Source organism: Mandrillus leucophaeus, unplaced genomic scaffold, assembly GCF_000951045.1.
Source record: "Mandrillus leucophaeus isolate KB7577 unplaced genomic scaffold, Mleu.le_1.0 Scaffold861, whole genome shotgun sequence".
NCBI lineage: Eukaryota > Metazoa > Chordata > Mammalia > Primates > Cercopithecidae > Mandrillus > Mandrillus leucophaeus.
Genome location: NW_012109375.1, coordinates 445,868 through 462,445, shown reverse-complemented (window position 1 = coordinate 462,445; position 16,578 = coordinate 445,868). Strand labels below are relative to the sequence as shown.

The 16,578-nt window shown below is 39.4% G+C and overlaps 1 protein-coding gene across 2 annotated transcripts in view; it reads right to left on the bottom strand.

Annotated features, from left to right (window-relative positions):
• The window catches only part of VAV3 (vav 3 guanine nucleotide exchange factor), a 408,117-nt gene that overhangs the window by 303,131 nt on the left and 88,408 nt on the right, over positions 1-16,578 (bottom strand). For both annotated transcript variants that reach the window (XM_011968871.1, XM_011968873.1), the window contains exon 2: positions 15,027-15,143. In XM_011968871.1, the coding sequence (XP_011824261.1) occupies positions 15,027-15,143 (117 nt within the window). The remainder of the gene's footprint in view (positions 1-15,026; positions 15,144-16,578) is intronic.

The following is a 16,578-nucleotide window of genomic DNA, read 5'->3' as shown; positions in this document are numbered from 1 at the left end:
GCAACCAAAAGTAATGTCTGAACCTTTATTCAATCATGTCAAATTCAAAGAAACTAGCTATAAAATCCATTATGGGGAAAACTAGTAAAATTTGATATTTTAAATATCTGGATATTAAATAGTATCAGGGAAGTATTATTCACTTTGTTATATGTGATAAAGATATTATGGCTATAGAGAAAAATATGCTTATTTTGAGAGCTGCACTGTTCGAAGTATTTAGGAGACAAAAGTCATGATGCCTACCTATATTTACTTTTAAATTGTTCAGCAAAAATGGTGGTATATATGTATTTATAATAGATAGTAGATGAATCAAACATGGTCACATGTTAGTTTTTGGTTTTGACATGGGGTCTCACTCTATCACCCAGGCTAGAATGCAGTGGCATGATCCTGGCTCAACGTAGCCTCCACATTCTTGACTCAAGCCATCCTCCTACCTCAGCCTTCCAAGTACCTGGGACTACATGTGCATGGCACCACACTTGGCTAATTTTTGTATTTTTTTGTAGAGACAGAAATAATTTTTCAATAGTAGGTGTATGAGTGGTGATTGTAGTAGTTTTCTAGGTTTTATATGTTTAGGTATCTATGATAATTTAAGTTCTTAGGCTTTTAATTTAGCATTTTCCAAATTACCACTGGGAACAAAGGCTTTAAGCTAGTTCATGAACTCATTTCTGGATTAACCTGGTGGATTTCTTTTTTACTTGACTCAAGGCTGCTGAGAGATCACTGCAATCCTCAGACTACTTGGTATGATGACAGTGTTCCTTTCTTTAAATGGCTTCTATTCTCCTTCAATTTTAAATTTCTCAACCTTTAACTGTACTGTTTCATATGTGTTATCATAATCAGACATCTCAAATGACCCACAGAAGACAAAGTTATAATCAAAAAAGAAAGAACTGAGGAGACTATGTTTATTTCATTTTAAGAAGAGAAGTCGAGCACGGTGGCGTGCACTTGCAGTCTCGGCTACTCGGGAGGCTGAGGCACAAGGACTGCTTGTGTCCAGGACTTTGAGTCCAGCCTGGGCAACACAGTGAGACTCTATCTTTTACAAAAGAAAAGAAGGCAACGAAGAAGAAAAGACTTACAGAAACATGATAACAATCTTCAAATATTTGAACGATTGTCCTACAGAAGGTGTAGAAATTCTGTGCTGCTCTAAAACCAATGTTAGAAAATTTAGAAAGATAGATTATGCTTTATTATTAGTGATGAATTTCTAGACAATTCATTACCATAATTGGATCCATAATTGGAACTGTTGCTACTTAAGAAATTTCTGTTATATCTCTAGGAATTGTTCAAATACTACAGAAGGGATTCCAACCGTGAGTCCAAAATGGTATAGAAAAAAAGGGCTATATGCGTTTGATTGCTTATTTATCTTTCTACACATCTATTTATTTGGAAAATCTTGGGGGCAGTCTACTGAACAAAATCCAAGTAAACAAAGCTAAAAATACTTCAACAATTTTTTGTAAAAGCCAATGCTAATTAATGTCATCTCCCTTTCATCATTATACTTCATAGTAACTTTGCTAAAATGTTAAATTGCTGTCTCCCCAGGAAACTGTACTTTATCATCTAGCAGCCAATAAATTCTAATTTTTCTGCTGCTTCTTCCCAAAAGCCTAAGGCTATTAGGAAAAATCAGCAGTGATTTTGGTAAAGAATCCTTGTTAAATTTTATAGATACAAGGAACAGATGCATAGCTAATTCTAACATGAATCTATAGCCCTCTATGTATGTTTTTATTACTCTACCCAATCCATATCCAATGCTATCAATCATCATTAAAATTTGACCTAGACTGACCAATAAAAATAGTGTCCAGTGTCCGCCCATATCCTAATACAACCATTCTAGTTTGATCATCTTGTCTAAGATGAATTATAAATATGCAGCTACTTTAAAAGACAACTCAAAGAGTGCAAATGATTCAGCACACAATCTATAAGGCACCTGCTTATTCAGAAGCAGCAAGCAGCATCCTTCATTTCCTCTACACAGAAACAAAGAATGAGAATAGCAAGGTAAACCCTACACCTAAGGTCACCAAGCACATTTCGGTGTAAAATCAATTGTGTGAATTGTGTGTACACATGCATATACACTTCAGTGGGGAGTGTTCTGAAAGATGTAAAAACCATTCACTTATTCTAACCTAATGATTTTTGACCGCTCTATGCACTGGCCTGTCCTGACACCACTGGTCCTCAGACACTATATTGATTTAGCACAACTTTTCATGTCCAAAGAGCATTATAATTGGCATTGAGGCAAATCAGAGAAAGGGCCGTAATCAGCTAATATTTCTTCAATGCAGTTCTCCAAAGACACAGGTGCTTTAAGTGGAAAACAAGTGACTCAGAAACTAAACTCTATCCAGAGGAAGCCTGCGCAGCCAGACTCCACACAGCTGCAGTGACTGCCAAGCATTGTTCCCTGTAGTTGTTTGGTGCTCATACCACTACTGGTGCACACTTCCTCTGCCTAATCCCGTGCAAATGAGAGCATTCATCCAGTTCCACCCCCACACTACCCCTCTCACTAAGCATGGGAAGCAAACACCAGCCTCCTTTATTCCTACAGATGTGCATAAGCCATTAAAAAAAAGAAGACACAGAAAATAAACATGGAAAGTGCCATCCTCCTTTTCTAGGAGATCTTGTTGATAGGAAATACACAGGCACAACAGTCAAAGGCCAAGAGTTCTGCCTCGCTGCTGTTTGTATAGAAAAGTAAATTGGCTATTAATATTTCATGCACTGGAATTAACCAGTTCTCCTTACAGATTTCTCATCCATCATATTTACAATAACAATTTATTGTAAGCAAATGAAGACGCAATGACCTCCACACGTAACTTGGATAAACTACATCTTACCCTTAAGCCAATGTGACAAGGTCAAGGATCTCTGAACACAGCTCAGATAGGATATGGCCCAACAACTAAGGCTAGGAATCAGAATATGTGCATTAGTGATCATATATGTACCATAGCCTTGGAAATACAGACAAATATTCCTAGAAGGTTTCCTATTACACAGAAAGAAAATATTTTCCATTTTTTATAGAAACTATAAACCCACAATTTCTAAGTGTTCTACCAGGGACCAAGCTTCCACTAGATAATCAGTAAGTACCAAAAAAACCCAAGCAAGCAACCAACTGAACATCAAAAGAAGGAACAAAGGGAAACTTTAGGATGGCACGATACAGCAAAAATCATAGAAAAATGAAACGTACCTACTTGGTTGTAAAATATATTTACAGAAATTGAGAGTAAATGCCACTAGAATTCTCCTACATTAACTTGAAATACACTGTAAGTTACTCTTGCTCTTGCTCCGTTATTTCCCTTGCAATAAACCCTACTTTCCCTGCTCCCCCGCCAGGTTTCCCGGCCTCACTATTCTCTCTTCTCAACCTCTCACCACACACTTCAATTCTTAAACATCCCAAATCTCTCAAACTCTAGGCCTCTTTTATAGTTGCTCTAGTAAAGGTCTGCATCAGTTTTTAACCAGACTGCCTCAGTCTCAAGCCTGCTCCTCCTACCACTGGCATTACAATTGTCCACTACAGCCTCCCCCACTGACAGAATGCTTAGCTCAAGCAAGCACTCAGCAGGTCATCTCCTGTCTATCTGTTAAAAAGTACTCACTGGCCCTTTGTCAAAATCAGTGCAGACCCTGCAAGACCTCAAGGGCCCTCATACTCCGGCCCCAACCTCTGTTGGACCTCAAGATCCAGCTTGCCCCTGCTGCATCTGATGCTCAAGCTATGAGGACTATCAGCGGAACCCCAAAATTCCATGCGGATTACTTCAGCATCTTCCTAAATAACTTTCCCTCTACTTACGTATATAGATACGTATATTAAGGAATCCTTGAAACAGCAAAGAGAAGTTCGATTTCAGTTCTCAAACTAGATTTCCAGTTTTGGAAATATACTCAGTAGCTATGCCAAATGCAGATGTAAAATCTAGGTGATATCTTTATCATGCTTTTAGCTCTTTATGATGCCTTTTTCTCTCCAGAAGTACATGTACAGTCAAGTTTTTTCTCTCTCTAAAAGTTTACAATTTTAAGAGAATGTCAATATTATCAAAAATGAAGCATACCCAGGTTTAAAAGCCCCTGCAAAAGAGCCTATATATAAACAACCTAAAATGTATGAGAAAGCCTAAGCCTTGATGTTTTCAGAGAGGATTACACAACTAACAATCATCAAAGCAAAACATTACTTAAATGCAATGTATACGTATTACATCTACCAATAAGTGGCATTTTAGAACCAGAAGAATATCAGAGTTGAACAAACTGAGGCCAAGTTAAAGGACTAGCCCAAGGGGATCTACTGGAAGAGGTAGGACAGAATCTACTTAAATGTGCTTTATAACTTATTGAAAACTTAATTTAAATAAGAGGGCAAGGGCCAGTCATGGTGGCTCATGCCTATAATCCAAGCACTTTGGGAGGCTGAGGTGGGTGGATCACTTGAGCTCAAGAGTTTGAGGCCAGTCTAGGCAACATGGTGAAACCCTGTCTCTACAAAAAATGTAAAAAATAGCCAGCTGTGGTGGCATGCATCTGTAGTCCCAGCTACTCGGGAGGCTGAGGTGGAAGGATTGCTTCAGTCAGAGAGGTGGAGGGTGCAGTGAGCCAAGATTGCACCACTGCACTCCAGCCTAGGCATGGAGGGTGAAACCCTGTCTCAAAAAATAAGAAGTAAATGCGTGGTAGTACTAGCATCCTCTTCCCCCTGGGCTGTCAGTATTTCAAATGGTTTTCCTTTCCAGTCTGTCTAAAGTGGCTTCTTCCAGCTGCTCATCATTGTACTCTGTTTCTTTCCTCAGCGGCACCTATCGCTGGTTGTAATTATCTTGTTTGTTTATGTTTTACCAATTTTTTTCCTTAACTTGGACAGTGATGGACAGTGACAGTGCCTTGAGAGCAGGGGGTCTTGACTACCTGCTCCTCCACCCTGATAAAGCAGCACATGGCATACAAATACTTGTATGAGGAATCCAATGAGGAAGTGACAGGTGAATTACTCAGGAGTTACCTCTGACTGAGCCTTACCCCCTACCCCACACTGCATTGGTTGCTTTTCCCACAGAATTCAATTCACAGTCTTCACCACAATTCCATGAAGCAGGGATCCTCATCAGGGCCATTTTACAGATCAAAACGTGAAGGCTCTGAGAGGCTAAGCAACTTTCCTGTACACAGGTGGCTGGGGGCAGGTTAGGGTGAAAGTCAGTTTTACTTGATCTCAAAGTCTCAGGAGGAGCTGAGGAAAAGAGCCAATGTGATGTGTCAAGGTCCAATTTCTGTGGGGCAGAGAAGTAGGGGGAAGGTCCCAGTTGAAACTGAGGGAATGAGCAGAGACAAGTAGCAAAGCCAGGCTCAGAAGACTCAATATATCCAAGAACCAACTAAGTCCAGAGCTCTGGATAAAGCACATATTCTCAGATTTTAAGCAGTGTGTCAGTGTGTGTATGAGTGTAATGAGTGTACATGATCTTGAATTGAGTCACTGCCGACAAGAGACTAAAGGGAATGAAAAGAAAGGGCATTCCAGGCAAAGGAAACAATATTAATAAATATTAATCTGGTGAGTCATGATGATTTAGTAATTTGGAAGGACTTAAGCAAGCAAGTTTATGGGAGTAGGAAAGTGAGAAATAATGTTAGAAAGGTAGGCAGAGGCCTGATCTTGAAGAATCTTGTGTGGCTTGTAAAAGAGTTTAGATGTTATTCTCTTATAAAAAACAGGGATCCACTATCAAGTTTTAAACCCGTTACAGGTAGTTAGACAGGAAAGAGTGGGCAGGAAAGGGTTCTCCCAGCCACTAGGACTGTCAGGTGAAGGTTTGACAATTATCACACTGCCTCTCTAAAAGTGATAATGTGGCAGCTGATGCTGGGGGGGGGAAAGCCACTTCCTGATGGTCCACACCTGTTGCACTAAAGTGTTAACTGAATGCAGGCACCAGAGAGAAGCAATTTCCTGGGCATGTGCAGTAAGAGACAAGATGGCAGAGTATGAGTTTCCAGGGGCACTCCACCAGAAAAGGGAAAAAAGTCTCAGATGGGCATGCATACAACATCCTAAACACAGTGTGTGTGCTCACTTCCCAAGGATAAGGAGGGCACTGGGTTCGCAGGCAACCCACCCTAAACGAAGAATTATGGGAAAGAGGCCAGCTTCTAAAGTCCTAGGATCAAGGTTAAACACCACACTTGACCTCGGTGTCTGCTTGGGTCTCTTCCAAGCATACTTTTCTTTCTTTCCTGTTCTAAAGCCTTTTAAAATAAACTTCCACTCCTGCTCTGAAACTTGCCTCGGTCTCTTTTTCTGCCTTATGCCCCTCAGTCGAATTATTTCTTCTGAGGAGGCAAGAACTGAGATTCCTGTTGACCTGTACAGATTCGCCACTGGTAACTCAGATACCTTCCCCTGGTGACAACCCACGAGTAAAATGATCAGATCTACATTTTTGGAAGATTATCTTGAAGATTAGCTTGAAACTATTCAAAACTGATGGCAAGAAGACACCTAGAAGACCATTTCAATAATCCCAGTGATAAATACCTCAACTAAAGGCAAAAGCAAGGAGGGTTAAAGAAAAGGCATTTAGGCTGGGTGTGGTGGCTCACGCCTATAATCCAGCACTTTGGGAGGCAGAGGCGGGTGGATCACCTGAGGTCAGGAGTTCAAGATCAGCCTGGCCAACATGGCAAAACCCCGCCTCTACTAAAAATACAAAAAATTACCCAGGTTTGACGGTGCACACCTGTAGCCCCAGCTACTCGGAAAGCTGAGGCAGGAGAATCGCTTGAACCTGGGAGGCTGAGGCTGCAATGAGCCAAGATTGTGCCACTGTACTCGAGCCTGGGCAACAGAGCGAGACTTCCATCCCAAAAAAAAAAAGGCATTTGTAACCATTTAGTTCCTGGCAGGGTGAACAAAACAAGGAACATTATCAAAATAGAAATAAGTCTCCAAAGGAAAAAAAAAAATGTACTTCAGTTTTCTACATAATAAGTTTGAAGCAATCATGTGATACCTGAATAGCATGACACCTAAATACCTAATATCATGTGCAAATTGAGAAATTCTGGAGTAAACAAAAGTTTGTTTTTCTCACTGCAGGACTTTTCAGTTCCTTTACTATGCTGTATCTCATAAATACAATATGCAGTGTTTACCGAACTCACTGGAACAAGAATATTTTTCTCCAGTCTTCCTATTACCATTTCTTAGGACAATAGGATTCTTTGCAAAGTTATCTGGGAAATATTATTCTAGAAGTTTTCAACAGTCTTTAGTTGAGAAGAGTAAAGAGTTTATTGAACTGACTCAAAAATAATTAGGAGCAGACTAAAAAATGTACTTGAATAATCACTAAGGTATAAAAAATGTCTTTGCATGGCTCAGGTACTAAGGTTCTGTAAGAGGAGGTAAGAATGGAAAAATCTGCCAAGTATTAAATACCCCTACAAAAGGGAAAAAGATGAGAAGGTTGCTAAAAAGGTCAACTCGATCCAAAAACAAAGGAGGGGAATAGTGCTAATGATCCGGGAATTGTGTTAACAGCCAGCCAGACACATATATTAGGGAAGGCTAGAAAGTTGTTCCCTCCTCCTCTGCCTAAAAAAAGATAGCCTTGGAACAAGCTATCTTTGTTCAGGGAGGAATCACTGCAGAGCTCCCCCTTAGTTATGTAAATACAGGCAAGCCTCCTACTGCTCAGGGGGACAAAGCAAAGGAGGCCTTGGTGAGTGGACGTTGACTCCTGACAGTACTGCTTGCCAGGCTGAGCCAGCTCTAGGCTGAAAGTTGGCTCATTTGTGGGAAAATTCCAGACCCTTGAGGGAGGAAAAATACTGGGGATCCCACATGCCACTCAGAGACTGGAAGTTGGTACCCTGTAAGGGCTGAATGAGGAGGACGTGACCCAACCTCGCTGACAGAATACAAGGAGTCCCTGAATAGAATTCATCACAGAGCTAGGGAGATATGGCCTGGCCAGGCTCAATGCAAAAGCGAAAATGCTATAGGGATGAAGGAAAGTTGTGTGGGTAGTATGGGGTTGAGAAGGGATGAAAATACAAGGGCACTGCTAGCATCAGAGAACTAAAGCTGTCCCACAGAACCAGTCTTGTGCAGTAGCACCACACTAGCAGAGAGATCAAGCTTCCGTGGGGCTTTAAGGCAAGGCTGATTTAAGCCCCATGGACTATAGAAAGCCCAGAGATTTCTGGATAATTTGAGTGGGAAATACTTCAAGAGAGAAATGTCAAACGTGTTTTATGTCAAACAAGTACCTAAAAAGATTTACACACTAAAATAATTCTTCCTGCTTACATATGTATATATGAAAAAATGTTTCCAGGTGTTGATTAATGTATGTGTACTAGATAATAAGGATCTTTCAAGCCATGCCAAGGTGAGGTCCCTGGGGCCACCTGTAGCCAAGAAAGGCTCAGGAGCCTTTGCTTGGGAGGGTTTTCTTGTGACAGGGAAAGCCAGGCAGATTTCACAAAGATTAGACAGGTAGTAGTAAACCACTGCAGGCTCTCAAATAGCTTGTCAGGATGCCTGCGGTGACCTTCTCAACCTTGAAATATCAAGATCTATGGTATTTCTGGAATCAACGGTAAGGAAAAGAAAGCATTTACTATGAAACTGGGACTGTACTTCTTATTTACACGCTGCAAAATAGGTTCTGGGACTTTGTCTTTATTGAGACTTTGTCTTTATTGTGTATAAGATAGAAGATGTAGAGGCTTAACAAATGGTCTCCAAATTACCTGGAACTTGGGTAATAAAAGTTAACATATCTACAAACCTGAAATCATTTAACTGGTGAAACACAGTGAATCACTTAGATTTCTCTCACTCTTGGTTGAGAGAACCAGTGAAAACTGGCTCAAAAATGAGGAAAGGAGGAATGTATTGGTTCATGGAAAAACCTATAGATATATATTCAGCTTTGGGCACAGCATTGATTCCCACTTCACATGGTGTCACTAGGTTCATCTTCAACCCTATTTCCTCTGAACTGGGTCCATTTTGAAACTCCATATGGTACCCGGATGGCTACAGCTCCTCGAAGCCTCAGACTAGAGAAAAATAAAACTACCCTTGCAAATGTCTTATTGGTCGCAACTGAGTGACTCACCCCATTCCTGAACCATCACTATGTGGTCAAAGGCATGGGATATAATTGATTAAACCATCCAAACTCTACAATTGAGAAGGAGGAAAGTGCGGTTTCTCAAAGAAGATCCAAGGCCACAGAAGGAAAGAGAAAAGATGATTGTGCAAAATAAACTAGAATAGTGCTATACAACATTAGAAAGAACAAATTTTATTTCTTATCTCACCCTTCTAATATCATTAGATCTCTTGCACTTAATTCAAAATTCGACACCTATGTTTACCAACGAATCCCACAACCATTAAAAATAATAACAGTCGTAATAACAGTAACAACAAGAGTACTTACCTTGGACCTTGACACTCTGTTAAGCACCTGACATACATGATTTCATTTAATACCCACCCAAACTCAACACACGGATGAGGAAACTGAAGCTCAAAGAAGCTAAGTTACTTGCCCAAGACTATCTACTAACAGGGAGCTAACTGGATTCCAAACCAAGATCCAACTCAGAAACCATGTATTGTTTTGTTTTTTAATTTTTCATTTCCACAGGTTTTGGGGGAACAGGTGGTATCTGGTTACATGAGTAAGTTCTTTAGTGGTGATTTGTGAGATTTTGGTGCACTCATCACCCAAGCAGTATACACTGAACCCAGTTTGTAGTCTTTTATCCTTCACCTCCTTTTCACACTTTCCCCTGAGCCCCCAAGGCCACTGTATCATTCTTACACCTTTGTATCCTCATAGCTTAGCTCCCACATATGGGTGAGAACATACAATGTTTGGTTTTCCATTCCTGAGTTACTTCACTTAGAATAGTAGTCTCCAGTTCCATCCAGGTTGCTGCAAATGCCATTAATTCATTCCTTTGTATGGCTGAGTAGTATTCCATCATACATACAATTTCTTTATCCACACTGATAGATGGGCATTTGGGCTGATTCCACATTTTTGCCATTGTGAATTGTGCTGCTATAAACATGGGTACGCAAGTATCTTTTTCGTACAATAACTTATTTTCCTCTGGGTAGATACCCAGTAGTGGGACTGCTGGATCAAATGGTAGTTCTACTTTTAGTTGTTTAAGGAATCTCCACACTGTTTTCCATAGTGGTTGTACTACTTTACATTCCCACCAGCAGTGTAGAAGTGTTCCCTGATTACCACATCCATGTCAGCATCTATTATTTTTTGATTTCTCAATTATGGCCATTCTTGCAGGAGTAAGGTGGTATCCCGTTGTGGTTTGGATTTGTATTTCTCTGACCATTAGTGATACTGAACATTTTTTCCTATGTTCGTTGGCCATTTGTATGTCTTCTTTTGAGAATTGTGTATTCACGTTCTTAGTCCACTTTTTGATGGGATTGTTTGTTTTATTTTTCTTGCTAATTTGTTTGAGTTCCTTATAGATTTTTGATATTAGTCCTTTGTTTGATGTATGAATTGTGAAGAATTTCTCCTACTCTGTGGGTTGTCTGTTTACTCTGCTGACTGTTCATTTTGCTGTGAAGAAGCTCTTTAGTTCAATTCTTAACTAAAATACAACTCTTTTTCTCTCTCTCTCCCAATAATTTTCTTACCTATATCCCTGACTCACCCCTAAGCTGATGCTCTGAATTCCTTTTGACAGTGCCTGTGCTGAACCTGAACATGATGAAACTATCCTATTGCAATTCAAATCAACTGGACCTACCACTGGTCAGGTGTGGATACTCTTTGATTTAAGAAAACATATCACTTTACACTGTGTGTCACGGGAAGCAGGCCCTTTACACTCACCCAGAGGCAGGGTACGGAGCTGACTTTAGTCACTCATCTGGACAGTGTCAGCCTGACTTCTATTACCCTCTAGAAATTGTCTCATTAAAGAAAAAATCCCATGTGCTTCTGCACGGTAAATGTGCCAACAGACGGCTCAGTAGGAAACATTTCCAAAACGTGAGTTAATCATAAAATGATGATTGAAACAGTTATGGAAAATTATTTATATACCGTATGGAAATGAACAAAGTTACAGATACTGTCACGACGTCAAAAAAAAAATACAGTGTATTTCTAATATTATTCCAGGAAAAACATTTTAATTATATTTCTTAAGCAAATAAGTTAACTAACAAGATTTTCCTTATTTTTGTTACCAGAAAGTCAGAAAGACATTCATCTTTTTTCAAAAGTAAGACAGTAAATGGTTTTTCAAAACATAAACCCTCAACACCCCCCATTTCCCCCTCTCCCCCGACTAGGCCTCAGCAGTCTTAGACAAGAAGTCTCTCTCTTTCAGGAACTTTTTTCAGTATTTAACAACCCTGAAGAGTGAGAGTCATATTTAACTTCAAGGCCTCTGCTGACTCTTCAATGAGTTCAAGTTACTAAACTCACTCCTCTTTCCTGTGTGATAAAAAAAAAAAAAAGTGTAGAAAGCATTTCAAACTATTCTAACTTTTGTTGATGTTGGTGGAGTTGGAAGTGAATTACTACTGAGGAAATAGCTCAATGCTAAGAATTAAAGGTAGCACTGAAAGGCAGATTTATCGTAAGCTCTTCCAGAGGAGCCCAAATGGATGCTCTTCACCATCTCACAAAATACAAATTATTATTTGTGTTAACATTGTCTCCAGGATTTTCCAAAAGAAAACACATCCATATCAAGCCTAAGATTCAAAACAAATTTCCTAAACCCCAAACAGAGGGAGAGCTTGGACAAAGATTAGTGAGCAGAAAACACCACAATGAGAAAAGGGGGAGGAGAATGTAGCTAAGAATTGATTGCATGTGTATAGATGAGAATCGGTGAATCACATGCCTATTTAGAGTTAACAACTTTAACCACCACCGGGCTGCAGACTCATGCAGTATCCTAAATCTTTCCTTTCTTTCTAAAGTATAATTAGATGCCAAGTAACACATCACCTGTGTTTTTTAATTTTATAAATTCCTTTAATTTTCTTCTATAAGTTCATCCTTTTCCCTGACCATCCACAGAGCAGTGAGACCCAAAACACAGACAGTGGACAAGAAAAACAGGACTGAGAAGCCAGAGGCCTGAGCTCCAGATCTTGTTCCTCTTCCCAAGCAAGGAGACCCTTGAATCACTATCTAAGCACTTCCTCATGTCTTAGCTTCCTCATCTGAAGAACGTCTTCACAAGATTATGAGACTCAAATGAAGTCAGTAATATTAAGCACTCTGAAAACTTCAAATGCTATAAAAACACTAAGTGCTGCTATCATAATTAATACATTCTTTGGCAAAAAGGTGCCAAATACACATGAATTCCAGATTTACCAATGTAGGAATTGAGGCAGAGAGAAGAGCACACATAGATGTTTTTCATTTTAAGTTAATAGAAAATTTAATTAAATCCTAAGGAATGAAGGAAAATAACCTATCCACATCCTGTTAAAATGTATATATTCACAACATCAGAAATCATTTTTCTGCTGAATTAACACTCTATTCACATTTTTTCAACTTCAAAATTTAAAACTACAAGAATTATTTCAGTTCCGTTACCCACAAGCTAGGACCTATAAATGGGAAAAATAATAGTACCCACATGTTGGGATTGACGTGCTGATTCCCTCAATATACGCAAAGCACATGTTATGTGCTATGTGAATGTTTGCACTATGGTACAGTAGTAGTAGAGAATCAGCTACACTTGAGTTCAAACTGCTGCTTCAATCCCCAGTAGATATGTGATTTGGGATGCAGATTTTCTCATCTGTACAATGAAAACAAAATGTAATACCTACCTCCTAATGATGTCACAATTTTAAAAATTATACATGAAGATTGAAACTGCATATTTTAAGTGTTAAATAGTGTTGGTATTGGCAGTTTTTACTTAGAGTATATAATGCTTAATATTATCAGTGTCGGTAAATTATGAAGTGATATCACAAATTATTTAACTTTCAGTGTTTTCTTTAGATCATACAGTTCTAAAGAGATAGCTACTCCAATCTTGGCAGTAGCAAAATGTAAGTGACTATAATGTAGGTTCAAGTTCTAAACCACAATCTCATGTTTAATTCTGTTTCAGATCTACCACTGCTAAAATATTTTAAGCAGTCAAAAATACATTTATCCTTGAGAAGCATACAGTTTGTGCTTTCACATTCAATTTTTTGTATTATCAACTCTCCTACAAAGCTTCCATTTTCTAATCAATCTAGCATGCAATCTCATTCCAGTAGAACAACACCATGCATTTTAAAGTATTTATATATTTTTCCAACACTTATCAACGCCATTTCTTGCAAATTTAAATGAAAAATAAATAGTTCCTTAATGAGCTTTAAAAAGCCAAGACTTTTTCAATTTTCATTTCCCCAATTCATTTTCATTTTTCATTTCCCCAAAAGAGAGGGTGAAAATAAAGGAAAATCAAAGAAGAATTTTTTAAAGGTGCAGGAGGAATAGGGGAAGGATAAAAGAAAAATAAAGCCAGAAATATCTCCAGTGTTTTTCAGGGCCAACAGCTTACAGAAGTGTCCACCTCACCCATGCTTCATGGCCACAGACAAGTATGCTCCCATTTCCTTACTAGGGGCTTGGCTTTCAGTTCCTTGTACTCATTATCATCTTCTATTCTCCATCACTTTTTGGACCCCAAGAACCCCAAGACAGTTAAATCACAGCTTTCCAGAGATTAAAGGAATCTTAGAAACCACATTCTTACCCCCTCCCTCTTCCTTTTGTACAGCTTTCCAAGCTGGCAGGCAGCCTGATACCCGAGAAGGCTGGTGACTTCTAGATCACAAAATGACCACAGGTTAAGACCAGAGAGAGAACCAGGGCCTTCCCCCTCCCCAGGTAGAGTGGCTTCCCCATATGCACTGTATTTCAGCATCAAATTTCTTATATTTCCGTCTCAAGTTTATGCTGTTTAGCAAAGAGCAATCCATTGGTTATTTTCTAATGAAAATATTACATCTCAGAGACCAAAAACTGTGTACTCTCAAACAGCCTTTTGATAAGACACTAGCACCTGAATTACAAGAGTAAGGACAAACTTCTTAATAGCACTAGCTTTTTCCTCCTTATTTGCTTATTTTCATAATGCAATTACATCAGCATGGGCTAAAGTCCTGTCACCTTAATTACCTATTTTATGGCTAGTTACTTGTGAGAGGTTTATGTCCATTCACTTCATAATAAATTACCGTAATTTTTGAAAGGATGATTTGTTTCACTTATTATACACGTGTTTAGTGTGCATACAGATAATAACAGTAAATATTAAAACAATTTCCATGTGAAAAATGTCCTTGAAATCCAACAAATATCTGCTGAAATTCAAGCAACAGAAATTATTCAACAATCTCGAACACTTGAGATTCATGTATTCTCCGAGTCACCTAACCAACTGTCAAAATAGGGAAAACGACAACATAACATTCTCAACTTCCAAAAATTAGGAGCTTTCAGATATAGAGAAGACTGGAGGAAGAGAATACTGGTTCTTAGGCCTGAGCGCCCAGGGATCAACCTAAAGGGCAGATAATAGTAACCCTACCCTCTGAGGTGACCAGCAGAAAAAAATTATCTCTGGAGAAAAGATTCCCTCCTGTGTATGATTTTAATTACAAAATAATTCTAATCTCATTTGGAAAGTAGACGCTAATTTTTTGGTAGTGTTGTTGTACATGTGTGGGTTTTTTTTTTTTTTTTTTGGTTTTCCTAAGCCATCTACATGTGAAATTTAACTATATAATGCAGATACATAAGCCACTGAAGTCACATGCCCTACCTCTAGATTTGAAACGATTTACTTATATGCTTTCCAGTGAAAAAGTAATATTAAAAATGAAGTATAATTACCTTTCCAAAGTCACGAACATCAAACAGGTCAAATGCCTCGAAGAGTTCACTTTTCCTCATTCCAAATGTCTCACAACAGGCCGTGAGAAATGTCCTTATGTTCTTCAAACAGAGAAACTGAGGAATGGAAAAGAGCTGTTAGCACATAGTTAATTATTCTGAAAGCTATCTATCCTCTGGAACACTCAGACTGCTCTAAAAATGACAAGAAAGCATCAAGCAGCCTTTGAGGTTACTTTTCAGTTACTCATTCAGCAGTACTGACTGAGCATGCAGTCCCCCTCAGGCACAGGTGATACAGCTGTGACCAAGGCAAATTCTACTCTCATGAAACTTACATTCTAATATGAAAAGACAGACAAAACAGACAGAGCAACAAACACAAAAAAGCAAGTATTTTTACTTTCATATGACGGTAAGCACAACAGAGAAAAATAAAGCCTGGAGGAGGGATCAGGAGAGTTGGTGGGGTTGGGTGGGGGAACTTAAACAGGATGGTTAGGGAAAGTCTCACAGAGAAGAGAACGGTGGAGCAGAGATCTGAGGTGCAAAAGGAGCAAGCCATGGAGAACCGTAGCACACAACAACTCAGCCTAAAGAAGTGTCCCATACCAAGGTCCTGACATAGAGGCCTCTGAGCGTGTTGAGAAAGGGGTCGATGCAGCAAGGCAGAGTGAGTAATAGGGGAAAAAGGAGGAGAGATGGAAAGCTAGTGGGGTCAGATGATGAAGATCCTTATTGGGCAGTTTTTACTCTGACTGATATGGGAGGTCATTGGAGGCCCTGGCCAAAAGGAGGACATAATCTGATGGGTTAAAAAGATCTTTTTGGCCTGTTGTGCTGAATATAGAGTGAAAGGGGCTGCAGCTAGGGTGGAGGCAGGAAAACCAGACAGAAGGCTCTTGCAATATCCCAGGTGAGAGACAACTGTGGGAAGACCAGAGTGTGGTCACTTTTTGACTGTGTTAAATCTGAGAGGCCTATTAGTCATCCAGTAAGTGTGGAGTTCAGGGGATAGGTGTATACTTCAAACAGAAATATGGGAGTCTTTAGTGTACAAAGAACTATTTAACCATGACACTGGCTGAAATGACTTTGGAAAAGAGCAAAGAAGAGACTACCTGGGTCAAGAACTGTAAAGGATCAGGAAAAGAGGAGGAGCTCACAAAGGAGTCTTAGTAAGAGTGACCAGTGAGGAAGTAGGAAAACTAGGAGATAGGGTTTTCCTGAAGCCAACTAAAGAAAGTGTTTCGAGATGAAGGAAGTGCAAAACTATATCAGATGCTGCAGATGGCCGACTAGGATTTAGACTAAGTGCTGCCCGTGGATTTTGGCAGTGTGAAAGTCACAGGTACCTTGACAAAAGCAGACTCTATATGGAGGAGTGGGGTGAAAGGCTTCTTGGAGCTGGTTTCAGAGACAAAGAGAGAAAAGAGAGTGAAGACAGAATATAGACTCCTGAGTTTTGCTGCAGAGGAGAACAGAGAAATGGTCAAGAGTTTTAAGAAACAGCTGAAGATGCCATGACACGTTTCTGTTTTGATGGGAATAA